The sequence below is a fragment of the Podarcis melisellensis genome (genome assembly GCF_964234715.1).
Source record: "Podarcis melisellensis genome assembly, chromosome: 1".
Lineage (NCBI taxonomy): Eukaryota > Metazoa > Chordata > Lepidosauria > Squamata > Lacertidae > Podarcis > Podarcis melisellensis.
In genome coordinates this window covers 79,210,409-79,237,530 of record NC_138528.1, presented here as the reverse complement: position 1 = coordinate 79,237,530, position 27,122 = coordinate 79,210,409, and the positions used below count along the sequence as shown (strand labels likewise).

Below are 27,122 nucleotides of genomic sequence, written 5' to 3'. Positions count from 1 at the left end.
TTTGGTTTCTGTTCCTTTGTTCCTCTCCTGTTGGTGTGTGGAAGAAGGGGTGCTTTGTTTTTGTTGTCTTTTCTCTCCCTAGTTGCTTCCTGCCTCTCTTGTTTCCCACTGGCTTGTGTGTGTTTTCTTGATTCTTCCACCCAGTTCCTCTCTGTCTCTGGGTGTTTTGGGAGTGGGGGTGTAAGCCACACCAGTTTCAGTGCTAGAATGGCTAGCTGGGGTGCACCCTGTGTTCTCAGGCCATCAGTGGGACAAGAAAAGCATGGAGCAGCAGTTCTCACTGGTGGTTCATCTGCACCCAATCCCACATATCCTCGTGTCATATGCAGTTGCAGAGAAGGAAGCTCCTGTACCTGCCACCTCCTCAGTGGGTGCTGAGAAGGCTTTCCCATCGGCTTCTCACAAGGCGGTTACTGTTCCTTTTCCATACATTTTTGACTCAGCTTAGAAAGCTGAGTGGGCCCATCCAAATAAGGCTAAACTGGTGTCTTGGGTTGCTAAGAAACATATTTTTGATGAGAAGATTATGCAACAGCTTCATTTTCTTGCTGTTGATCCACCCATGGCAGCTTTATATTCCTTGGCTGTGATTCCTTCTAAAAAGGAAGTGGGACCCAAAGATTCCTGTGACAGATGGGTAGAGCGGGCTCTGTGTAGGAAATTTGAAGCTGGCTTTGTGACCTTTAGGGCTTCAGTTACAGTGTTTGTATTTGCCAGGCAGTTTTTATCTGGGTGGATGAGTTTGGGGCACGGGAGGATGGGCCCAAGCCCATCAAGGATGTTCTGAAAAAGATGTCTCATGCTTCCGCTTTAGCTGCAGATGCTCCCATAAGATCCATAGCTCCCTCTACTGTTTTGTGCTGTTTCATGCTGTGTAGGGCTTCGTCAGTGTGAGGTAGATTCTCAGGTGAAGCTGGTCAGCTTTCTATTCTGAACTGTTTGGTGAGCTGCTTCAAGAACCTCTCACTCCCTTCTGCAAAGAAGGAGGAACACAAAGGACGGCAATTCCAAATTTATGTCTCTCTCCCCCCCCCCCACCATAATCCATTTGTAAACTCTTCCTTTCTGCATGTTGAAGGCACCGTTTGGAGGAAGGGCAGGCTAGCAGCTGGACCCGACGGCTCAAAGTTTTCCTCTGCTGCACACGAACAAAAGATTCCCAGTCAGTAAGTAGCACCTATCTTTTCATCACAAAGCAAATATCTGCTTTCTCAGACCATTACACTGAGAGATATCAATGGTAAATCTGCTTCATGTAATATTTCATACAACTCTTATCTGGAGTTTAGTCAGCCAGTCCCCATGTGATTTGATGTGTACATAAATCTCCTGATTGCATGCTTAAGAGACCTGGAAACAGTTCAGACTGTATTATCTCTGAATATGCTGTGAACATGGTGGAAGGAGCCATGGCACTTTGGACTCCTGTTGGGATCTTCCACACATGGGTGCTGCACCTCTGGCACAAGTCACTCATGCCCTGTATAAGGAAATAATTACAAAGAACTGGTGCAGACATAAAGTTCCCAATCATTTAATCATGGGTGAGGAGCTCAGAGTGAGACATTTGCAGTAGAGTAGAGGAAGAATCAACCCTTTCCCATCTGCATGGCTTCATATTTATGGCAATCAGATTGTAACTAAGCTATTTATGCAACTGCAAGAAAAAATAACTCCAGAATTTATTAAACCACTAAAACTGGCAAAGGACATAGAATGATGGACTCATTTTAAATGGACACCACTTTCTTTTTAACAACCTGAAAAAGTGATGCGCTGTCAGATTATCAAGTATTACTTAGATTATTCTTCGTTATGAAGAGTTGAGAATATTTTTTCAAAGGGCATATGAAGATTGTATGTAACACAATGGTAGATGCAAATCAGATTAGTTATTAACATAATAACCCCATGTCAAGGAAGCCATGTCCTTATTTATTTACAACATTTGTAGGTTGCCATGACATAAAGATCTCTGGATTACTCAAAATGAATAAAATGACATCTCATCTAGTGGTCTGTTTCACTTGTACAAAAAATGTTATTAAAAGGGCAGTCACCCAGTGTGTAAGAAGCAGATGCTGATGGTGATCAGGAGTTTTGTAGCATAGCTATGCCACTTGTCAGGTGCTGCAGAGCAATGGTGGTCAGTCACTGAAGGGTAAAACTTTTTATTATATTTAGAGGTATATATTTTTCTTACTAGACGAAGCAAATGAGCTCAAATAATTGTATGTAAGCCACTCTGGGAGACTTTTTGGCTATAAACAAATAAACAAACAATTTAAATATAAAGATGGATCTAAACTGAAAAGCATGGTTCTAAGGCATAATATTTAATATGTACTATTAAATTATGCAGGTCTTTTGTACATATCTAAAGTGTTTGCTGCAGAAACATGGTATAATATTTACCTAGAGCAAACATAATTGTTATGTTAAAGTGGAGTTGTCAAAACTACTATAGATTCTTTTGTATCTGATTTCCAGATTCTGGGGACAAATGGCAAGGGATGTCTGTCTTGATTATGCATTACCTGTAAGCTTCCTAAAGTCTTCAGGCTGTGTTCTGTTGGAGACAGTAAAGTGGTCTAGGTGGACCTTTTGGTGAGAGTGATGCAGAGCATAGAGTGGTGAACTTAGGTCTGGGAGGTCTGACTTGAAATCTATTATTCACCATAAAGTTTAATGAGTGTCCTTGAAGAAGCCACTGATCCCATTTGCATGTACCATAGCTTAGCATGAACATGCAAATATGTGGGTTCCCAGAGTGAAGAATAGCACTCCTTCCCCACTCTTGCTTACTATCTGGGACTAAACCTTGTTTGGTCTTTGTATTATGCTCCTTTAGGTATACTGGGCCTTGGCCCAGTATACCTGAAGGAGTGTCTCCATCCCCATCATTCAGCCCGGACACTGAAGTCCTCCTCCAAGGGTCTTCTGGCTCTTTGCAAGAAGTGAAGTGACAGGGAACCAGGCAGAGGGCCTTCTTGGTAGTGGCACCCACCCTGTGGAATGCCCTCCCACCAGATGTCAAGGAAATAAACTGCACAACTTTTAGAAGATATCTGAAAACAGCCTTGTATTGGAAACTTTTTAATGTTTGATGTTTTACTATGTTTTCATATGTACTGTTAGCCGCCCAGAGTGGCAGGGGAATAAATGATAAAGTTGTTGTTATTGTTTGTTGTTATACCTGTTCTTAGCATTGCCTGTGAACTGGGCTTTATCTCTCAGCCTAGCCTACTTCATAAGGTTGTTATGATGATAAAATAAGGTAACCCTTTGTATGCCACCTTGAGTTCCTTAGAGGAAAAGTGTAATAAATCCTGCATAATTCTTTTCTTAGAAGAATAAATTAGAATGAGATGGGGAAGCCAGTTCTAACCTAGGTAACAAAGTGGATGTTTTGGAACAGCAGCTGAGAATTACGTTTTCAGTCCCAGTGATTGATACTAGCTCTTTGTCTTTTGCTTGTTACAAGTTCATTTATCATCTTCCCCTTTTGGGATTTTTCAGGATGCCTACTCTGAAATTGCATATCTCTTTGCTGAGTTTTTCCGAGATCTTGACATAGTCCCATCTGACATCATAGCAGGCCTGGTACTTCTGCGCCAACGACAGAGGGCGAAACGCAGTGCAGTACTGGATGAAGTGAGTATGCAGACTGCTTTCTGTGCTTTTTCACTGCTGAAATACAGATGTTACTGATATGTTTATCTGGCTTTTAATCACCTATTGTCATGTGTTTCAGAAGTGGGGAATCACTAAATCTTTGTCTAGCTGTCCCTAAGATATAACAGTCTGTCACCTCCCAGTGACCAATAATGAAAAAATTGTAACATGCATTTTTCAGTGTTTCGTTGATAAACTTCACAAAAAGCTTGGTACTGGAATGTGGGAAATCATGATTTTTAGGGATCAAAAACTTCAAGATGTTACAAAATTAGCAGTCCCAGGATATAGTCTGAAGGCAACTGAGGCACCACCATTCTTCAGCTAAGCAGGTCTGGTCTGTGTCTGAATGGATTACCCCCTTGAATTCCATGATGGAAGAAAGGAGGGACAAAACTGAAATAACAATAATAAACAATTTTAAAATAGTGGTTAGTTTTTCATGTTTCTAGGCTTTAGAGTGGAGGTGTTAGGAAGACAAACAGAATTATTATGAAACTTTGGCAGAATATAGTGAGAATTTTGTTTCTGCTTAACAGTGATCCAAGTCAAATGGGGCTTCCCTCTGCTTGAGTGCAAATGGAGTGTTTCAGGGTCATGATCTCAGTCTCTTATGTGATTTACAGGCAAACAACGATATTCTAGCTTTCTTGTCGGGGATGCCAGTAACCAGGAACACTAAATATCTGGACCTGAAAAACTCAGTAAGTCATCAGACTCTAATGCTACTTTGACACAATTGCAGAGTGCACACTAGCTTATCAGGCCCAATAAATCAGTCATCTTGTATTTCCTTTAATGCAAACTTTTATTCTAATCAGAACAGTAAAAAATGAAGAGGCCCAGTGCTTTTTTCTGGGGGGATGCAGGGGTATGCATACCCCTAAACATTTTGTGAATCTTTGTCCATTTTTTGTCCATTTACTGTATTTATTTTCCCCAATTTGAACTATAAAATGGTGATTTTCTTCAGTCAAAATGAGAGTACCCCTAAACATTTTTTTTATAGAAAAAAAGCACTGGAGAGGCCTTTTAGTATGTTGCAGCAAAAAGAGCAGAGCCTTGTTTAAAGCTGGAAGTGGCAGCATGAATTGCTCAGCATTTAATTTTCCCAACCCAATTTTATGTAATGAAAGCAGAATGATGCTCTGGATGTTACCTGCAGGCCAAACTATTCATAGCTTCTCAAGCCACATGTTCCTTCCTCCCTTTATTAGTGTAGGGGTAAAGTCCTTGTCCTGTTAAATAATGTAGCTTAAAAAAGAAGCACGAAAAACGAAGTACAAATGCACTTTCACTTCGTGGAACCAGGAAGTCAAGAAGCCCAAACTCTTTTTGTCTTCATGTTGTGGGAATAAGAGCCTCAGATGCATAGCCTTCTGTTCCTCTTTACAGCTGAACTTGGTGCAACCTTGGGTTAGCTTAAATGTTGTTTGTAGTTTAAATGAACCAGCATTCCCCTGATTTGGATGTAATGTAGGACTTTGTGTAGTTTAAAAGCAGAAGTGAGTGTTTCCAGTCTCCTTTCAGCTGTCCCTGAGATTGGGGGCAGGAGAGCGCAAGCCCAAGCCAGTGTGGCCAATGGTTAATGGTGATGAGAGCTGTGATCTAGTAACTTCTGGAAAACACCACGTTGGCTACCCCTGCTCTAAACTATGGGTTAGTGTTGCGTCTGAAAATGGCCTTTGGCTGTAGGTGGTTACTTTCAACTAGAGAAGCCTAGAAGGAGGGAGGGCAGGGTTTGAAGGTCCAACAAATTAAAAAAATGTATTTTGTGGGGTAGGGAACTGATACTGAAACAGTGAGAGGGAGACATCTCCAATGATGCCATCAGGACACTAAATATCTCTTGTTTCCTCCAGCAAGAGATGCTGCGATACAAAGAGGTTTGTTACTATATGCTCTTTGCTTTGGCTGCCTATGGCTGGCCCATGTATTTGATGAGGAAGCCTACCTGTGGACTTTGTCGCCTGGCCAGATCTTGCTCGTAAGTGTTCACCCAGGCTGTTTCCTCCTCACTTTCTACTCATGTATTTATTCTTCCTTGTTTTCTTTAGTAAATCCTTAATTTCCCTTTCCTCATTCTCTCTTCCATTTTTGTTGTCTCGTTTTTGGCCTACACAAGCCTTTGCTTTTTAAAAATGGCTTGCACGTATCTCACTTTGAGGAGGTTACAAAGTAACTTTATCCCATCCACATTTAGTTGCTATGAGGCTTTAGTTGAGATTCCTGCATTGCAGGGGGTTAGACCAGATGGCCCTTGGGATCCCTTCCAAGTCTACAATTCTGTGATCCTATGAAATGTTATTTCTGTCCATGTAGCATCTCATTGTTCCTTAATAGGCCTTTGAGTATTCATATGCATGTTTACTTAGGATGATGTCCACTGATTTCAGTGGAATTTACGTCTTCGTAAGCATGCACAGGTTGTAGTCCTAAGTGCCTAAATCAGGGCTTGGAAGGTTTATTATATTTCAGTGCACATATCCATAATGTCAACTCTGCAGATAGTTAAGGTTTATGTCAGATATACTGAACTTGCATTATTAAATAGTTAATAGTGTTCTGGTGCCTCTATAAAGTCTGATTTCTTTTTTCTTTTCTCCATTCTGACCTGTTGTCTTTCTCTTTAATTTTTACCCATTTCTTCCTTTATCCTATAAATTCACAGAGCTATCTTTTAGGTTGCTGGTATATAATTTTTTCCAGAATGAAAACAGAGCTGGCATTTTGTGTAGGTAAAAATGTCTTCAGTAAGCTAGTCTCTTCTATTGCTTCTCTTTCATCCTTCATCTCTTTTTCCATTCCTTTCCAAATGTTATTTACCTGTACTTTTTATTTAAAGATGCTGTTGTCTCTGCCCCTCTCGGCCACGTTATGCACCTGGTGTCACAATTGAGGAAGATAATTGCTGTGGCTGCAATGCTATCGCCATCCGTCGCCACTTTCTTGATGAAAACATGAGCTCTGTGGACATTGTGTACACTTCCTGTCATGATGCGGTAAGGACCATCTAAGAGCTTCCTTGCTCTGAAGGACATTTCTGGGGCATTTCAGAGCCACGTTTAAGCCAACAGGTCTAGCAGCTAATTTATAGCCTGAAGTTACTATCAGTGATATACAGATAACGCCTTATGTATGCTCAAGTAGATTGAGCTCAAGGGTGCTGCTGTCCTTTGAAGGCTTATCTGCTAGCTGTTTTACTTGTTTGTTGGGAGGGTGAAAGTCACTTCATTTCAGTAAGGCTATATTTAGGCAAGACTGATGTGATGCTGCATTTCCTTTAGGTCTATGAAACTCCCTTCTATGTTGCTGTCGATCATGAGAAGAAGAAAGTGGTCATCAGTATCCGAGGAACTTTGTCCCCAAAGGTAATGTTGAGTCCTGCTCTGTTCACTCTCACAATAGGTGCCATTTCATGCTAGGCTCCTAGGAATCCTCTGTGCCCACATTTCACATTGCACTGTTCTTGTAGAAACGTATCATTAGCATTTTATGATTCATTCTAATATACAATTGGTCCTCCTTCTTACTGCTCCAGGATGCTCTGACTGACCTGACTGGAGATGCTGAGCGTCTCCCTGTGGAAGGTCATCATGGAACCTGGCTTGGACACAAGGTATGACCTCATCACTTTCTTATTTTACCTAGTTGGTCTATAATTTCAGCCCTCTCTTTTCTCAGTTCCTCTTGAAAGCAAATGATTTAAAATGATTTGTGATCCTTTCATGAAGGACATGACATAACTGTAAAGTGCCACTACTGAAAAAGTAACAATGCAAGTGCATCAAAGTTGCTAGTCAAATAAAAAAAAAGATGTTGGAGATGGTGAGTGACCTCATAGTTCTAGGGCCCTTTAAATGGTCCAAGGAGAAAGGGGGAAAGAGGAGTCAGGGAGGGTCTGGAAGAAAAAGAAATGAAAAACTAAGAGCACATTGATCATTAGAGTATGTTGAGTATGATCAGGTATGTTACTGAAGTCCTGATGCAGGCCACTCAGCTGTGCTAAAACTCACCTTTTCACTTGTCCTTTCTTCCTCCTTTTAGGGGATGGTGCTGTCTGCTGAGTACATCAAAAAGAAACTAGAGCAGGAGATGGTGCTCTCTCAGGCCTTTGGGCGTGATTTGGTGAGGCTTTGCTTCTGTGCATTGTGGTCAGGAGATAGGTTCAGATTTCCACCCACGTTCCTCTGTTAACTATAGAACATTATGTCTGAATTACTAGAAAGAATGTCAACATCTGAACACTTCTAACATTTGTAGCTGTTCAGTGCTCTTGGCCACCAGATGAATAATTTACTGTTCTGTTGAACAGTTACTGGAAACAGTGTTGAGGGGGAAATAAGTCACTGAAGTTAGGAAATGGAAAGGAAGGCAGGAAAATCACCTTATTCCAAGATACTAAAAACAGGTAAAATTCAATTGAAAATCAGTTTCCACATTAATGACTTGCTTGAGTCTTGCAATAAATTATAAAGTAATTTTGCACACATGTGTGCACACATAAAGAACAACTTAACCTTTCTGTTCTATAAAGCAAATTACAATGTGTGCTGTATCATTACATCTATAATTCTTTTGACAGCAGAGTTTGTGTATGTTGCCTATACAGTGGTACCTCAGGTTAAGTACCGTATTTTCGCCCTATAGGACACACTTTTTCCCCTCCAAAAATGAAGGGGAAATCTGGGTGCGTCCTATGGGGCGAATGAAGGCTTTCGCTGAAGCTTGGAGAGCGAGAGGGGTCGGTGCGCACCGACCCCTCTCGCTCTCCAGGCTTCAGGAAGACATCCGCAGCCTAGGCAGCCCTGCGCAAGTTCCCACACGGCTGTCTAGGCTGCAGAAAGCAGCCTGCCGCCCGGTGCGAAAGGCGCCTTGCAGCAGAGCGCCCGGCGCTTCGGGAAAGCATCCGCAGCCTAGGCAGCCCTGCGGGAGTTCCCACAGGGCTGTCTAGGCTTCGGATAGCAGCCTGCTGCCCGGTGCGAGAGGCGCCCTGAAGCAGAGCACCCCTCGCGCCGGGCAGACACCCGCAGCATGGGGAGCCCTGCAGGAGTTCCCCGCAGGGCTCCCCACACTGCGGATAGCAGCCTACCGCCTGGCGGGCAGGGCGCCCTGAAGCAGAGCACCCCTCGCGCCGGGCAGACATCCGCAGCGTGGGGAGCCCTGCAGGAGTTCCCCGCAGGGCTCCCCTCGCTGCGGATAGCAGCCTGACACCCGGCGGGCAGGGCACCCTGAAGCAGAGCGCCCCTCGTGCCGGGCAGACATCCGCAGCGTAGGGAGCCCTGCAGGAGTTCCCCGCAGGTCTCCCCACACTGCGGATAGCAGCCTGCTGCCCGGCGCGCAGGGCACCCTGAAGCAGAGCGCCCCGTGCGCCGGGCACACATCAGCCAGCCCCACAAGCTCGGGGGACAGCAGGGAGGCGCAGCGCCGCCATCCTGCTGTTCCTCGACCTGGTTCGGTTTCCCCGACCTGGTTTTGGGGGGGAAATAAAGGGGGGGAAATTCCTTTATTTCCCCCCAAAAAAACTAAGTGTGTCCTATGGGACGAAAAATACGGTACTTAATTTGTTCCGGAGGTCCGTACGCGCTGCCGGAGCACGATTTCTGTTCTCATCCTGAAGCAAACATTTTAACCTGAAGCACTATTTCTGGGTTAGTGGAGTCTGTAACCTGAAGCGTATGTAACCTGAGGTACCAGTGTACTAAATGTTCTTCAGGAAGTGCTCAAAGAAGAATTAGCATACTATAAGGATGTGTAAGGAATTCAGTGTTTGTGAATAAATGAAATGATCCGATTCACACATCTTGGACTAATATTCAAATTGGAATTTAGCTTTCCACAGGATTTTAACACTTCTCTAATGCTGAGATACAGTCCTTAGCTGTTCAAGCATATTAATATACACATTTTGATATTGCTTTTAAGTAAAATAAATTTGTGTTTAAATATGTATTCAAATATATAATGTGTTTTGAGAGGGCCTTCTAAAATTGCGGAACAGAATGAAAAGTAAAACATGTAAAAATGACACAACTCAGAAATAGATAATGCAACCTTGGAGTGCTCTGCAATCTTTTTGCCTTTCTTTCGCATCAGTCTGTTTTCAGAATTAATCCTGCTGTTCTTTAGACCAGTGTTTCCCAAGCTTTGGCCTCCAGCTGTTTTTGGACTACAACTCCCATCATCCCTAACTAGCAAGACTCAGTGGTCAGGGATGATGGGAATTGTAGTCCCTAAACAGGTGGAGACCAAAGGTTGGGAAACACTGCTTTAGACTGTGACTCCAGACTTTTGTAATTACTTAGGAGCTCAAGATTTGCTTTTTATATTTATCCTATAATTGAGTGCATTTATAGTGCCTTACATATATTCTCTTACTGTAATACTCAAAGGTTTTTTCCCCATATTGGAGATTTGGGGCAGGGATCTGCGAGTGGCTTGCCTTAAGGCTACCTAAGTGAGTTTATGGCTGGGATGAGATTCACATTAGACTCTCTTATATTTTAGCTAAAGGGGGAAGGATTTGATAAGAATTGCCAAATTATGCAAATACCTAATTGTTTTTTGTTTTGTAGGGCAGAGGAACAAAACACTATGGCCTAATTGTTGTGGGCCATTCCTTAGGGGCAGGCACAGCTGCCATTCTGTCCTTCCTGCTGCGTCCTCAGTACCCAACTCTAAAGTGCTATGCCTACTCTCCCCCAGGTGGACTCTTAAGGTAAATATTTGTATTTATTAAATAAAGGGAAGGGGGAGCCACAGCATCTGAGATTTTAGCAAGCCTATTCTGTTCATTTTCAGGCTTGCATCTTCAGGTTTAAGAATTTCTTTTAAAAAATGAAAGCTAAGAACAGGATGTTGACCTACCTCAGGTGTCAACTTCTGATGTGCCGTGTCACAGATAGGAGTTGCTTCTGTTGAATGCCCAGATGCCTATGATGTCAGATTCTGTGGCCATAGTTGTTCAATACATCAGTAGTGATGTAAATCATATCAGTGTATTTAGATGGGGAATCACAGGTCAATTAACCCTGAAAGAAATTGATTTCTAAAGTTTCTTTTCTTTGTGACACATCTGGGGCGTGGGTTCCTTATTTGGAATTAAGACCACATTCTACTACTAAGCCTCATGTGGGCTAGCTTAGTTATACATTGGTGGTGGGCATTCTGGTATTGCTCTCATTTTCATTATATAAAAATGTTTCCATCCAGGTGCCAATGTAGTGTTTCTTCACTTTCTGAGTTTCTCAAATGCACTCTGGATTTGCCCATATGAAGTACAACATATGATGAATACTCTGGTGATTCAGTTCATGTTTGGGCTACCACACTGGAGTATATTTCAGAGTTGTATCTCTAGAATAGTACCGGGGGTGGGGGGGCTGTTGGTTTAGCGAACAGGCAGTGTGCCCGCCTTATAAATTTGGAAACCGGACATTTCTGATTCAGAGAATTAATTGGATATTAAGTGTCCCTTTCTGACAATGAAATCCCACCAGTTCCTTCTTGTTTCCCTTCTAGTGAGGATGCAATGGAGTACTCCAAAGAGTTTGTTACTGCAGTTGTGCTAGGCAAAGACCTAGTCCCCAGGCAAGTCAAGAAGTCTGAAATTTCTTGTTTCAGTGTTTCTTTGTTTTATACCAAAGCTCTGCGCTTCCTTTCTGAAAGATCCCAATTCACATTTGTCTCATTTCCCTATTTACCAATCTTCAACCCCCGTCTTGCTTGTCCCTCTTTTCCTAGCTATCTGTATTGCTGTGTCTTTTACCTGGACTCATTCATTAATGTATTGCATACCTGTGTATTGGCCTATCCCTCCCCTATCTCTCAGTTGCCTGTATTACTGAAAAAGGTGAATATTGTGGCATCTGGCATCTATTTGCCATCTCCTTAGTTATCTGTGCTGTCATTTACACATTTGTGCTCTCTCCCAGGTCACCTCTTCTGAGCCATCTTACACCTGTGAATTGTCTCCTGGCTATATCTTCCGTGTCATCTTCCATCTTTGCACTGTATCTTGAGCTATACGTGTTGTCACCTCACTCCTGCCTAGCATCTCTGTAGTATGTGAACTGTGTCACCTTACACTTGTGTACTGTGTATCGTTTTATGTGCATTATCATCTCTTGCTTACCTGTGTGCTTTTTCATTTCTCACCACCTCACAATTGTGTATAAGGTTCTTGGCTCTTTTTATGTTAAAAGCTCATATCCTTTTGCATTTTCTTTGTCCTAGCACACATCTGTGGCCCATGGGTGGCATGCAGCCCTTCCATGAGGTTAGCATGGATGCCCCAACTCTTATTCCACTAAATGCCTCCCATCACCAAATTTCTTGAGATGGCAGTGGAGAGGAAGGTGCGAAGGGAGGAATCATCCAAGTGTACCTTTGTCCTCATGTAGATCATGCTCCTCATGTAGATCATGCTCCTCCACGCATCTGAGGCAGAAAAGACTGCAGTCTCTCCATGCTGGAGTGGGAAGCTGCCTGCTTTTCTTTGCCTGAGATGGAAAAAAAAGTTCAGTACCCATTATGTAGAAGCATCTCCCGCCTGTTTATCTATGATTATCTCGATAGTGGTACTTCACACTTTTATTCCGTCTTCCTAGTTTGCTTGTTTTACCTGTCATATGGCATCTAAAATCTCTGAATCATTATCATGGTTAAATGGATTTTGATACCCTGCTTCCCTTTTGAGTATTGACTTCTCACACCCCTGTGTCATATTTTTTGTTATCTATAGTTTTAGTTAAGTAGTTTGCCTACTGTATTATTCACTTACTCGTTGGATTATCTGTAATGTATCTGCTCATATCTTTCTAACGGGTTAGGAATTGTCTTCAGTATATTTGTATAAAATAGCCTTATACTGAGTCATGGGTAAGTCTACTCTGATCCCATCTCTCTTTACTTTCCCGTATGTGCTCCTCATAATAGTTATACCCACATCAGTGCATCTGATATTCTTTATCCCTCAGGATTGGGCTCTCACAACTGGAGGGATTTCGCCGGCAGCTTCTTGATGTTCTGCAGAGAAGTAACAAACCAAAGGTAAGACGAGTTGGACTCTCTTGTGTTTTTAGGCTTTTGATGTTAAAATGGAGGTTGCTATATATTTCCATTGTGATGTTTTAATCTGTTAGCCAGATTAGGCAGGTTATGAAAATTAGGCAGGTTAATATGTAAAATAATAAAGAAAGGTTTCAAGTCTATCTGAAATTAAATTATTTGTGTCACATGCATTCTTAAAATACGGTGGTACCTCTGGTTGCAAACGGGATCCATTCCAGAGGCCCGTTCGTAACATTACAGAATGCAACCTGCGTTTGCAGGTCACGATTTGCCGCTTCTGCACATACGCGTGATGTTATTTTGCGTGTCTGTGCATGCGCGAGTGGGGAAACCCAGAAGTAACCCTTTCTGGTACTTCCGGGTCGCTGTGGGATGCAACCTGAAAAGGCTCAACCTGAAGCAAATGTAACATGAGGTATGGCTGTAGCTGAAAAGGTTACTGCTTCACCTTTATTTGTTTAGGACTTCATGTTTCATCGGCTGCTGTCCCAGGTCTATGATAAATTCATGATAACAGCAGTGGCATAAGCAACCTAATCCTAGTTATTTTAAGATTAGAGCTTGTCTGCCTTACTGCAGATTCACAGTCTAAATGTAAATTTCATGTGTATCTGTCATATAGCATCTGCCTGGGCTACAGCCAGAGATTAATGTAGCCTCTTACCTTCTTGTTAAAAACTGCCTCAATTGAGAGAGGGGCTTCCTGTTACCGCTTGAATTCCATTCGTAGTGAAATGTAATTAGTTAGAAATCTGATAATTTAGCCTCTGGCCAGTTGGGGCATATTGGCATAGTTTGACATGTGCCTGCCTTGATCCCCTTGTGACTTTTCCCTCTGGGTTAAAAGGTGATGGTATTCTTAGTTGAATCTATTTTCAAGGTAGTTCCCATTATCGTTTTTCTTATTTGCCCATTCCACAATTGTTCAATTGCATTAATATGCCATTAAGAAGACAAGGTATTTTGAAGGCTGTTACACTTGCACAACAGTGATAACACATTTTAAAAAAGTTTACTCTGGGAAAGTAACACACAAGCAAACTCTGTAACTGCTTCTTGTGTGTTGTGTGATACTGGGATAGCTCAGTATGCAGGACAAGAGAAGGTATTAATTAAATACACTATCAGGGAAAGGAGCCAAAATTAAAAGGAAACGGTGCTATTCTGATGAGGTAAAGAGAGATGCAGTTCTATATATTAACATTAGTGTTCTTTTTGATCAAATGCAGTTCTGTTTGTGTGTGATGTCAGGCCTGGAAAGTCACCAGACTGGGTTATCGTATTTTCCCTATATTTTGATTCTGTAGATTTCGCATATCTTAATCACTGTTGCTAAGAGGGAGTTTGCCTGAGACACTGCCTGCTAAATGTTAATAACTTCCTATTGGACAACTACCCTCCTTTCTTTCTTACAATAATATAACCCCAAACTTCCGTCTAATTTGAACTATAACTAATAAGTACAGTTGTACCTTGGTTTTCAAGCAGCCTAGTTCTTGAATGTTTTGGCTCCTGAACGATTGAAACCCAAAAGTGAGTGTTCCAGTTTTCGAACATTCTTTTGGAAGCAAACATCTGATGGGGCTTCCGATTGGCTGCAAGAGCCGTGCATTGGTTTTTGAATGTTTTGGAAGTCGAATGGACTTCTGGAACGGATTCCATTCAACTTCCAAGGTACAACTGTAATTGGTTGGCTCACAAATGATCAGATTTATGACATCACTAGTTGCCCCTAAAAATTGGAAGTTTTCTCCTTCAAATGAGATTGCTACTTGTCCTTGCTCAAAGTAGAAACCTGGGTGACAGATGCTTCTTAGAGATGAACTCTAGCTTCTTCTCTGAATGCATGAACTCATAATCAGATATGCTCAGTGATTTATAGAGATAGCGAGAGAGAGAGAGAGAGAGAGAGAGAGAGAGAGAGAGAGAGAGAGAGAGATATGGCTGTTTTTCCATGTTTTTATTATTGTTAATATACAAACCAAGGAATCTAGTCCATAGTGTGATTGCTGCCTTCTTTTCTGCATTATGGGTGTCAAATGGAAACACAATGCATTTTTTAAAAAAAAACACCAACAACAATCAGCCCAAATCCTAATGTGAAGTTTTCTCAACTTTTCCCCTTTGTACCATGATATAATGTCAGCACTTCAGCCTTGCACTTAATTGCATTACTTCAGAGTCCTCCTTTCCTTTCTCTTTTCTTGGACAGTGGAGAATCATTGTGGGTGCCACAAAATGCATTCCCAAGTCTGAGCTCCCTGAAGAGCAAGAAGTGAATTCAGTAACCAGTCACCGCCTCTGGACCCATCCCAGTGACTTAACCATCGCCCTGTCAGCAAGCACACCACTCTATCCTCCTGGGCGCATCATTCATGTTGTTCACAATCATCCTGCTGAACAGTGCTGGTGGGTAGAGCTGGGAATAATATTCAGCAAACTGTTTGATGGGCTTTCTTGGTGGCCAGGGTGGGGTGGTGGTGGTGGTGATCTTATTTTCTGAGAGTTTCTAACTTGTAATTTTGGTGGCACCTTTACTGATAGTGCAGCAGATATAGATATTATTAAATTTCCCCCATGGGAACTCTAGTTTGGTTTTATGTGCTCTGCATTTATCCCATAGTACCAGCCGTGGTGGGTGGAAATTGCTGGGGTCTTCAACTGCCACCTCCCCTCCCCCAACCTAAAAAGCAAAGCCACCCAGGAACAAAGGATGGTTTACATCTGGGTGGGAGACTAATTGACCCAAACTGAGAAGACACTCACTAAACAAAAGTGTCACTGCAGGTAGTTCCCTCTAGTCAGTGAGTATTTCATCAAGGATAAACTATTAATATTAAAAAAAACCTCTATGTATGCATTTACATGCAGCTAGTTTGCCTGGCCTGCTGAATGTAACATTCCAAGCTATAGAATAAAAAAATGGGAAATGCAGCTGAGCGTTAGAATGACAATATTATGTAATAACTAGGTACTCTTGATGATATTTTAACCTTGGGAATATAGCCATGATACCAAGGTATCTGCAGAAGCCTGTGGCTTTATTCTCTTGGCAGTTTAGCTCCTGCCTGAAATGGTATTTAGTAGAGGAGCACTGTAGTGGGAAAAGAGATGGATGACAGGAGATAACTGCTTGAGTCTTGTTTGTTTCTGTTCTCTGCTGGTCCCATAGTATAGCATTTAATAATGTCAGTTAATTTTGCAGGACAATATGTGATATGAATGCTTCTGCCTTAGAATATGGGCCTGAAAGAACTGCCTTTGTGTTCTGTTATTCATTTGGGTCCTTTGAGTGATGTCCCCTACACCCGGCGCCACTGTGTGCCCCAGTGTTTTTTCTCTGGGGTCATCATTCCTTCCCCCTCTAATTTGCTTGCTTTCCCATGACTGTGCCTTTCTTGACTTCCCCCCAGCTGCTGTGATCAGGAGGAACCCACATACTTTGCCATTTGGGGAGACAACAAAGCATTTAATGAAGTGATAATTTCCCCAGCAATGCTACACGAACACCTGCCTTATGTGGTCATGGAGGGTCTTAACAAGGTAATAATGGGCATTATTTGGGGAGGTACCAGAGGGGATAGAACACGAATCAAAAAGTTTGTGCTGAACATCTGAACAAACTGATTCACAGATGAAGAAAAGGACGGACATTATGATGAAGGGATTGTGTATCCAGCAAAATGTAGTCCAGCTAAATGTGAGGCGTACATACAAAAATTTTGTTGAAAGTCAAAAGCACTGATATAACATGATGCTGCGATCCATCTTAGGCATGCTGTGGGACATTTGACTTTTATGTCAAAAGTCAGTGAGGTTAGGTTGGAAATGATAACTGAAGAAAACTGTTTTCTACCAATTTATTTTGCACAGGTACTGGAGAATTACAACAAAGGCAAAACAGCCTTGCTTTCTGCAGCCAAAGTGATGGTGAGTCCTACAGAAGTGGACCTCAACCCGGAGTTAATCTTCCAGAATCAGCCTCTGCCTAGGCCTTCTGTGCAGATTGGAATTGGAGACATAGTAGTGGACAGAAGGAACAGCAGCACTAAGTAAGGATGTGGCTCTGATTTTTCTAGAAAGATCTACTAAAGACCCCTGATGGACGTATTCCTTCCTGCTGTGTTATAACTGCTGTGGTGTTGGTGGATATCGTGATGTCATAAATGAGGAGTTGTATCTGCGGTGTTCTCTTCTGTGGCTTGTTCCAAGAGATCATAGCGTAGCCTTGTATTAGTCTCATATTTTTGTCTTCTCCTTTTGCAGGAGTAAGGCTCACTCTGAAATCAGTTTGGAAGGGTTTTATGAGACCAAGCTTCTATCTCCAGTGCAGAAGGATCCTGTGGAGCTGCTGCTTCTCGATACCAAGGAACGCCTGTCTGTTGAACTGCAGGACCGGCGTGCTCCTCTTGCTACAATGGAGAGCCTGTCGGATAATGAATCCATCTACAGCTTTGATTCAAGGCGTTCCTCTGGTTTCCGTAGCATCCGCGGCTCACCCAGCCTCCATGCAGTCATGGAGAAAGATGAGACTCACTGTTTTTATATCGACCCAGCAATCCCTGAGGAAAACCCCTCCCTCAGCTCACGGACAGAGCTGCTTGCTGCTGACAGCCTCTCCAAACACTCCCAGGAGACTCAGCCTCCTGAGGCCCTGCACAACAGTGGAGACACCACTCCTCAGCGGCGTTGCAGTGACGGCGGTGCTGGCAGCGATGCAGACCACGTTTCCTTCACTGCTCAGGAGGAACTGACCCTCCAGAACGGGAGGCTCAGTGATGACCCCAGTCCGCAAGTGTTGGAGTTTGCCGAGTTTATAGACAGCCTCTTTAATCTGGACAGCAAAAGCAGCTCCTTCCAGGACATCTACTGCATGATGGTATCGGACAGCACTAGTGATTTTGCTGAGATGCCCAAGTCTGTCAGTGATCAGGAGATCCTGCTAAGAGCACAGTATGAGCCCAACTTAGTCCCAAAGCCCCCCAGGTTATTTGCGGGCTCAACAGATCCCTCCTCAGGCATATCAGTTTCCCCTTCTTTCCCTCTGAGTTCTTCTGGAGAGCTTATGGACCTCACTCCTACAGGCATGAGTAGCCAGGAATGTCTGGCCACTGACAAAATCCGGACTTCCACTCCCACTGGCAATATGACCAGCCCTGCCAAACAAGAGGACTGCATGATCTCAGCCCTCTAGTGTAGGAGAGAAGGGCCCAAATAGCCAATCCCATGCTTTGAGTCATGGGATAAAACATGGAGGACCTGGTCACTGGGCAGGTGAGAGTTGTGGAAGATACATGGGGAATGGTGGCCTTCTTTCCTAGGTGCTTTGTTAATGGCGCCACAGTGGAGGTCAGCACGAAGGATGCCACACCGTGGTTTGTGTTCTTTAGTTAGGGAGAAAATCACTGCCTAACGCAGCCTGCTGCTTTTTGAGGACCTTGTTCACTGAAGTTAGATGACTGGTTTCCCTACCTCAGCGTATTTCTTTTAAGAAGGAGGCAGGATCTCTGCCTTTCCTGCTGAAATTAGGAAGTTACTGTCCACAGGCTAGAGGACCAGAGCTACATAAGCTGAGGGGTCAGATAATGTCCTTGGAATTGTGTCTGAATCAAGGAGATTGTGACTTTGGGCCCTATTGCACTAGCGTATCATGTTTGACTCAAGCACCTGTCCATCATTGTCATCATTGTGATTTTTTTTTTTTAAAAAAAAATAATCAGACACACTCTCCTGTTTTATAGCCATTAAGGCTGTGTTCCAGAGGAATGCAGTCCCCCACTCCCGATCCTGACTGGGTGCAGTGAAAATTGGGCCGGGGCTCGGGTGTTTTGCTCCCCTGATTAGCTCTGTGTTCAGTGATAACCAGACTTCTTCTGAGAAGAAAGTACATGTACTGGAGGATGGGGCGGAGGGGATGAGAGGTATTTTGGGTCTCACAGCATTGCACAGCTCCCCAGATCACTATGAACTAGTGACAATCTTGCTTTATCTGACAGAATTTTCATCTCTATTTGCATGAATCAGTTGGTTTAAACTAGCTTTTGGCTTGCCAGTGCCCTATATTATTCCCCAAAACATAATGGTGCCCAGAGCCAGTCTGTCCCCATTCCTGATCTTGCATTCACTGGCAGCATCACGTAAGGTCAATGGTGGTCTGTCCCTGAGTTCAGGGAAAAGATGGACTTATCAGTATATTGTGCATTGAAGTTTCATGTATGTTTACAAAGCTACTAAGCATTTTGGGGAGGTAGTTACTAAGTGTATGAGAAACACCTGCCTGAGTGGGACAAATGTTCTCTCTGCATTCCCATCTCTCCCTCAACTTGGGTCCTTAAGAAGCATTGTTATTACAAATCCTCCTTAGAAAGTAATGATGGGTGATAGGATTAACCCTGTTCATATGCATTCCTTCAGCCACTCTACAATCAGGGGCTTATCAGCATCACCCAACTACACATCAGAACAACTCAAGACATTGCATCTCAGCCACTAGTCCTGCAACAGTGCTCATGTCTGAGATCTTCTCACAACAACATGGCGGCACTGTGTAAAATTGCAAGTATTTTCTAGTGATGAAACTTAGGAGTGAAATAATTTTTATGTAGGAGGTTAAGCATATTGTGACCTACAAGTCATATCATATCGGAATGTAGCATTAATGTGAAAGAACAACTCTTACCATAGGCCTCTTCAGCATGCAGCCTCGTATGCCATACACAGCATATGACCTATGCATGGCAACCCAGAAGGTACTTGGCACATTCCCTGAGGTTGCGGCCTCAGGTCCCCAAGCAGGCTGTCAGAACAAAGGGCACCCTGAAGGTTCTGGCAAGCTCTAGCCATTTGTGCCTCTTTGTGGTTTAAAGGCTGCTTGTTTGGAAGAACTGGAAACGAGTGGGGGAATTTCCAGTTTTCTTGGTGACCAATAGCACAATCCTGTATGTGTCTACTTGGAAGTAAGTCCCACTGAGCTCAGTGGTCCTTGTTGCCAGCTAAGTGAGTACAGGGTTGCAGCCTTAGTTTTGTTTCCTATGGAGGTTCTAGGGACTCGTTGCCTTTCATGTTTTAACACTCCTATGTATGCTAGCTTGGGTAGTCCAGCTATCAGTCCCCATTGAACTCCACAGGACTTTTCCTTCTGAATAAACTTGCATAGGATAGGACTGCAAATACGTGGGTGTAAGATAGTACACCCGCATAACATTAAATGATTCTGCAATATGCAGGGCAATTGTGAATTGGGGCCTAATTCTGGTGGTCAACATGACAGAAGAGTAAATCCCCCCTTTCTACCCTGAAACAATTTTTCATTGGAAGTGCAGAAGGTTTTTATTGATAAAATTCCAGTTTTCAAACAATTAATCTTAATGATTTAGGCTTGAGCCAATCTGTCTTAATAATTTAGCTCTTCAGTGTTTCCATTTTTTCAATAACAGCTGTATTGGTTCATGTTAGTTGACTAAGGCTACTGTAAACCAGAACAAGACTGATAAAATATGCTTCTTTAAGGAAGACACAGCAGGAATATATAGTTCTGGGACAAAGCATATGATAAACTGCATGGTTTATGAGGATCTTTTGGGATGCAGCGGTGTTGCAGAGTTTAAGCTGCAGATACTTACAGCAGGTTAAGCTCAGCAAACTGGACAGGCTGCTTGAGCAGCTGATGCCACTCCAATCAGTCTGCCAATCTTGAGGAGCACTGCCTTGTGAATCAAGCTATGATTCAGTGCAAATACTTAGCACCTAGAGAGCGCTTTAAACTTCAAAGCACTTTACAAATAGAAAAGAAGGAAGCTTCCCAGCTCTTGTGGGTCATGGGAATGTAGGGGGGAGGGAAGGGTGTCTGTGCGTGCAGTGTTATCTACTGTATGAATCTGAAAATCTGCGAAGGTGGAGAGCAGGCAGTTTCCTGCCTTACGACAAGGATGGCCCTCCAGATTGTGTTGGACTACATCATCCCTGACTGTTGGTCATGCTGGTTGGGGCTGATGAAGGGCCGCAGGTCCCCCACCCCTCCCTGAGATGATTATTTTAGGCTTGGAGAGCCAGGTTGAAAGGCTGTTGATACAGCTTTGCTTGGAGAAGGTTTTAATATGTTCATTTGGTGGTGATCAGATTGTGAATGATGCAACAAGCTATTGCACTACAATGTTGTGCCTGACCGGAGCACCAGTTCATTGTCATTTTCATGGGTTTTGTTACTTTTTAAAGCTGTTTGATTGTATCCCAAGAGTGTTTGTTATCCTCTTCCTTGTCACTGGTAGCAGGAATCAGACTGTCTTAACTGTGTTTGTTCCAGATTGTCTGTGCTTTTTGTGACTGTTGGGCTTTCTGCCTGGAAGAAGGAAAATACACAGATTCAGGTGTATCAAATGCTTGCACTCAACAGGAGAGGCAAGTATAAAAATGGGAGTTGAGTTTATTTGCTGCATTACATTACGGCATCTTATTTGTCTTTTTTTCTTGAAAAAAATGGGTCTTCTAGCACTTAATTTGTTTTACACTAAAAGGCCAATGACTACGCCAACAGTCCACAAGTACACCTTTATTTATTTATTTTTTAGCATACCCATATCCCTTGTAGTTATAGGAAAGAACTAGAAAATGCCATACTACTGACACACATACTGAGTTTCTATTGAGTTTCACCCCTGAAACATGTTGGTACCTATTTTGCTCACACTGCATCCTGCTTGTGCTCTGATAAATTGGTTTTCCAACTCTTCTACCTGGCTTTAAAAGATCCTTCAAGGCTTTGCCTCTGGGCTTCATCCCCAAGGTGCTGTGTCCTCTCCCTGCTTATTCAGCACCTTGGGTGTTTAGACTGTCCTTTGAAAACTATCTAGAACTTCAATATGCAATCGGTTCAGTGCTAGGAATGTATCTGAAGCAATAGCCATTAACTGAGCAGTTCCTAGTTGTAGCAAAGTCACTGCAACCCTTTTACTCACCCAGTGTCAGTGAGCTAGTAGATTTTGGGTGGAATTGCACAATCCGCTGAAGCTTTAGAGCAGATGCAGTGAATTAATTCACACTCCCAGGCAGGTTTTCGTTCACTTTAAAAACTAAAATAGGTGATCAAAGGCCCCATATAGATGCTGATACAGCTTTGCCAAAGATGCCCTAACAAAAGATATCTCCCAGCTGGGAAAAATACTTCTCTTACTAGCAGAGCGACTAATGATGAGCACTTTCATTCTTTCAAACCTTCCCAAATACACATACAATGCCATGTCAGTCCTTTTAAGTGCTTTTGGGCTGAGACATGCATTGAATTTGGGGAGTGGGAACTTAAAACCAGAACCTCTGATAATAGCTTTTATAAGTTCTCTCCTTTTCAACTCTGTTTGGCACTTCCTATTTAATTCTGCTCGGTACCTTTCCCCTCTTCAAACAATTACATTCCACATCTGATTTTCCTTACTTGATTATCCTGTTGATAAATATGTTACATCTCCTATGTCTCCAACATTTCATCCTGGTTAGCACAGGCTGCATCTCATTGCTGCTAAAGGTTGTCTAACCTTCTCCACATTTCAAAGCTATGGACTTCGTCCAGTGGAATGCTGACATTGCAGGGATGCTGTGTTTCCCCAGTACTCAAGACTTCAGCATTTTGTGCTTGGGAAATGTGATTCTTCTCCCAGCTAGATATTTATAGTTATTTTGATTGCCACATGAAATGTGGTTGCATGAGTTTCATATATATGTATGGCCGGGATGTCCTACTGGTAGATCACGGTCGATCTCTGGCTCCCTTTCCTTAGTGTCGCTAAAACTGACTCCTGCCCTGCCCCCTCGCCCTGCCTTCCATTGTTGTATGATCTCTGGAAGGGAAGACAGAGCTTTCTCTGTGCTGCTGTTTTGATCCATCACAATCTTTTTGTGAGTGACTTTACCCCTTCTTCTTTTTTTAGTGAGGGGCTTTTCTCCTTCCTAAAGAAAGCTCAACAAATTTGAGCTGAACCCCCAAAAAGCTGGTAGATCACTGCCAGACACACACACACACAGTCTGCAGCTCACTACTGGAGCAATCATCTGGCTGTTTTTTGTTCAAAAACAAGCTAGCACTAAATCATTCAAACAGTCCTGCTTGCCTAAAAGGAGTGGTGGCAACAACTTGGATGTCCCTTCACCCATTATGTGAGGGTAGGATGTATGTGGCACTGAAGCTGAATTGGAGCTATCACACGTATAGTGCTATAGATGAAATCCTACATATCTGATCATCTGAAGCTTCCTTATACTTAGACTATTGTTCCATCCAGCCCAGTATGGTTTACTCTGGCAGAGGCAGATTTAGGGGAGTGTGACCAGCATATTTATATCTTCGGTCTTCCATGTTGTTGTTTTGCAGAATGAAGTGGTAGGGATCTTTTCATGGAGACAAAAATGCACCCATCACTCAGTGGGGAATCACATGTTTTGCATACCGAAGGTTCCAGATTCAATTCCAGCCTTCTCTAATTCAAGGTAGCAGGGCTAAAAAAACTTGTGGAACTGTTGCCTCTTAGTGTAAGACAGTGATGGGTGAATAGTCTGACTCAGTATAAGGCAGCTGTTAATCTGATTTTCATTCAGGATTGCAGTGCATGATTTCGTTTAGTTTTTCAAATCTGAAAAGCTGTTCATAAAGAATTGTGGTATATACAAAGTAAAGCTACCACATGTTCAAGTAGAAGATTCTCCTATTATGGCACTGTTATCCAATGAGAGTTAAAGAAAGATCTGTGAGAACTAGATTCAAGGCCCATATTAGTCAGCTTGTGCTCTGTGTCTCACTCACATCTGTAAAATGGGAAACAGTGACTGTGTCACATGATGATTATAATGAATTAGAATGGTCTAGAAGTACAGGCAGCTCCCCACTTACATGGCGGTTACATCCCAGGATATCACACATATATGTGAAATCATGTATAGTGGGGAACACCATCCTAAAAGCTTGTAAATGCCCTTTAAACCTTTGGAAACCACTGAAAACCCTTTAAAAAGCCAGCAGCACTTTCCAGACTGGCATGAATAATAGCAATGGCTCTCAGTCTTCACTGCTGGAAGCCGATGTGGAAACAACGGCAAGGGTGTGTGTAAACACCAGTGCCCCCCAAGTGCTTGGCTGTGGGTCAGATTCACTTGCTGCTGATGGCACTGCTTTTTTTGCACCATTTTTGCACTTTCCCCCACTCTTTACAGGCCATTTTTGCACTTTCTCTGCCTTTTTGCAGTTTAAATCAAGTTATTTAATTATTTCCCAGCACTGCACATATATACGGTCACACATGAGTCGAACGTGCGTAAGTGGGGAGATGCCTGTATAAATAGTTTTCAAGTAGCTGTTTCTGGGGGCTAGTACTATTTCACTGATGCTATGGTTGCCATATTTCAAGAGGTAAAAATCTGGACACAAAAAGTTGTTGAGCTTTTTTAGGCCAATAGCCCCTCTGCCAGCACCAGAACCAAGCCTGAACCAGAGCACAGGCTGCCCTAGCTGCCTGAACCAGAGCCACCAGTGCACACACACTTTCTTTTTTTAACCAAATCCAGGACATTTACTTTAAAATGTAACCCCCCCCCCCGGGATGGGCATGTAGGACCCCCAAAACAGGACATAACCAGGAATTCCTAGACGTATGGCAACCCTAGGTATACTTAATGGCATTTCCATCTTTGGTCTCTCACCATATTTCATGTCTGATACATTTCTTTTTAGCCATAGTTCGTTGTACAGAGGGTTGGGGCATTGAGCTTCCCATCATATAAATTGCAGCCATGTAGTATCATACTCAACAGGACAACATCAGTTCATTGGGAGATCAAGAAGAAAACTATGAACAAAATACTGAATGTGACGAAACCCAAGTTACTTTAGACAGTGCACAACTGTTCTTGAGCTCACTGCTGCCTTGCTGTTTGTGTTGTTTTCTCTTGTTTCCCACACTTCCGTTGTGCCTTTGTTTGTTAGTTTGAGATGCAAGGAAAGGACACAGTGTCAAGTGCTTTCATTCTTTTCTCTCCTTGTACTGTCATGTTGCTTCTCTTGTAATGTGAAGGAGATACGTCCTCATCTTCCATGATGTTAGGCTTTGCCAAATTTCCCAAGTGTCCTCTCCTCCTTCAGGTTGTCTTAACAAGTGCCAATAGCAATGCCTCATTTGTCTAAAGCAGGCTTTCCCCAGTACCAGTGGCATATATAGAAGTCATCCTATTGGATGAGATTGTTGACTATCTTGATTGGTAATCTTTGCTAGTGAGGGAGAAGGCCAGAAAGCAGCATGTAGAAGAAGTGAAACCATGCAATAAATGTATACACATTATTGCAAAGCATATCTAGAACTTCCATAGTCCAACCCTGATGTTTGGTAGCAGTTTTCCTTGAAAATAGGAAAGCTGACTGTGTTTGATAAGGGTTCGTAATGAAATAAACTTCACCTGAATAGTACTGCAGTGAGTTTGGGAGCAATTGCCTCATTGAGAGAAGACATTTGTACCAGGGTATTAGAAATTTCCCCTTCTTTGATCCCCGTGTTTCAATTATCCATGAAGAATGACTGGGCCCTTTGTTGTCTAACTCTTTTTTTTTAGCATAAGGGAGTTCATTTTTCATGCCTCTGGGGAAACTAGGCAATTAGACAATGTCTGACATAATTTTGAAAAAAAATGCATTTATTGGGGCTCTGTGTGTCTCTTATTTATCACAACTTATCTGAGGCCCAGATGTTCAAGATCCTGAGTTTCTGCTGCATAGGATGCTACTGAAGGGATTCCTCCCAGTCCCAGGCACCATGTTAGCATTCGGACTGACTTACTGGTACTTAACTGCATGGTCTGTCATGTATTTGCCTGGTTTGGATGTGTTGTGAGTCCAATGCTATCACACAGGAGATGTAATTGATAAAGCACTACCACACACATTACCATTAACGTTCATATCAGCATGTCAGAGGTGCCTGCTGGCGGACACTACCTTGCAGATTATCTAAGAACATGATGTAGTAGCCTGCCCTTACTTCTCTCTCCCAAACTGCTCGAATTCTAGGGGGAAAGGTCATTTTAAAAACTTGTATCCCAGTTCTGATGGTCACCTTTATTGAATGGTATTTATCAACCACTTATAGGTGGTCAGATGGTGCCTTCAGAATGCTGGGCATGATGAGAGGGATGTTGTTGTCTTTTAGAATCCTTTCAATTAGCTTGAATTTACATTGGTACATCTGTAATCTTAACTACCTGCTTGCCCTCTGGAGTAATATGTAGGGGGCAACAGCCCAGGTAGTGTTATCTTTACCCTAATATGCTCACTTTCCTTGTTATTCGAGTGGAACACACTTAAATGTGGAATCAGTGTTGTGGAGCACTCAATTTTGTCTTAAGAAATCTTGGGCTCTTGCCTATATGAGGGGCATTACCAACTTTAATTTTATTTTGTTATTCTGCAAGGTTTGTGTACAGAAAACTACTTTCCTTCCTTTTCTTTCTACAGCAGTCTCTCTGTATGAAAGCCTCACTGCTTGTATCCTTTTCCCTTTTTTATCCCTCTTGCTGGAGCACATTGGAGCCAGGCATTTACCAGTGGATTCCAGCTTCTTGATTTATTTAAATCGGAATCTTCCCTTTTGTGGGAGAAAAGTGAGAAGTCTCCACCTAATGCCTTTGATCCTGATGTCCTCCAGTTCCCATTCATGGATTCTAAAAGCCTTTGTATGCAATCACTGGAGAGGCAGCAAAGAGTCTGTGCATTGCCGTTTCTTGCAAAACCACTCATTTACCCCTTCCAGGAATGCTAACTGTTGGATCCCTGCTCTGATTTGCCCCAGCATGGAGGCTGTAGGGGACTCTGAGCACCCTACATGTGCCATTCTCATGTGACTTTTTTACCTATGTATGAAAGATATTAACTAAGATTGCTGTAAAGAAAGATACAAATTATTATAGCATATTATATAAATATATATGTATATAACAGTTCTGTACCTTGTTTACCTCAGTGTATGAAATGGTGGTTGAAGCACGGTTGGAATGTTTAACAGATCCCACTCCCTATATCCCTTCAGAGCAGATGCACAATTGGGCCTCTGCACTGTAGCAGAAGTTAAATCATTCCAAAAAGAGATGGTTAAAGAAAAAAAAGAAACTGCCTATGATGCATCAGACTGACTATCCATCTAGTCTAGCGCTATGTAACAGCAGCCAACCAGGTACCTCTCAGTTAGGAGAAGCAGAGACAAAGGTAGCAGCCAGGTATGTTGTCATTAGGGCCCAGAAAAACGAACCAATTACTGGGTGTCAGAAGCCAGGAGGGTGATAGAACATGGAAAAAATGGTTGCCTTTGGATTGGCACAAACAGTATGTAATGTAGGTGCAAACATTCACT

The 27,122-nt window shown here is 42.7% G+C and overlaps 1 protein-coding gene across 12 annotated transcripts in view; it reads left to right on the top strand.

Moving 5' to 3' along the window:
• Positions 1 to 27,122, top strand: part of DAGLA (diacylglycerol lipase alpha) — an 87,544-nt gene that overhangs the window by 58,771 nt on the left and 1,651 nt on the right. For 11 of the 12 annotated variants that reach the window (XM_081930485.1, XM_081930481.1, XM_081930479.1 and 8 more), the window contains 15 exons: positions 1,079 to 1,166; positions 3,520 to 3,654; positions 4,302 to 4,379; positions 5,538 to 5,662; positions 6,521 to 6,677; positions 6,963 to 7,046; positions 7,217 to 7,294; positions 7,723 to 7,803; positions 10,251 to 10,393; positions 11,197 to 11,265; positions 12,654 to 12,726; positions 14,960 to 15,156; positions 16,161 to 16,290; positions 16,621 to 16,799; positions 17,014 to 18,445. In XM_081930485.1, the coding sequence (XP_081786611.1) occupies positions 1,079 to 1,166; positions 3,520 to 3,654; positions 4,302 to 4,379; positions 5,538 to 5,662; positions 6,521 to 6,677; positions 6,963 to 7,046; positions 7,217 to 7,294; positions 7,723 to 7,803; positions 10,251 to 10,393; positions 11,197 to 11,265; positions 12,654 to 12,726; positions 14,960 to 15,156; positions 16,161 to 16,290; positions 16,621 to 16,799; positions 17,014 to 17,941 (2,545 nt within the window). In that variant the 3' untranslated portion in view covers positions 17,942 to 18,445. Of the gene's footprint in view, positions 1 to 1,078; positions 1,167 to 3,519; positions 3,655 to 4,301; positions 4,380 to 5,537; positions 5,663 to 6,520; positions 6,678 to 6,962; positions 7,047 to 7,216; positions 7,295 to 7,722; positions 7,804 to 10,250; positions 10,394 to 11,196; positions 11,266 to 12,653; positions 12,727 to 14,959; positions 15,157 to 16,160; positions 16,291 to 16,620; positions 16,800 to 17,013; positions 18,446 to 27,122 lie in introns of those variants that run through there. The other variant, XR_014172955.1, reaches the window with a different exon arrangement.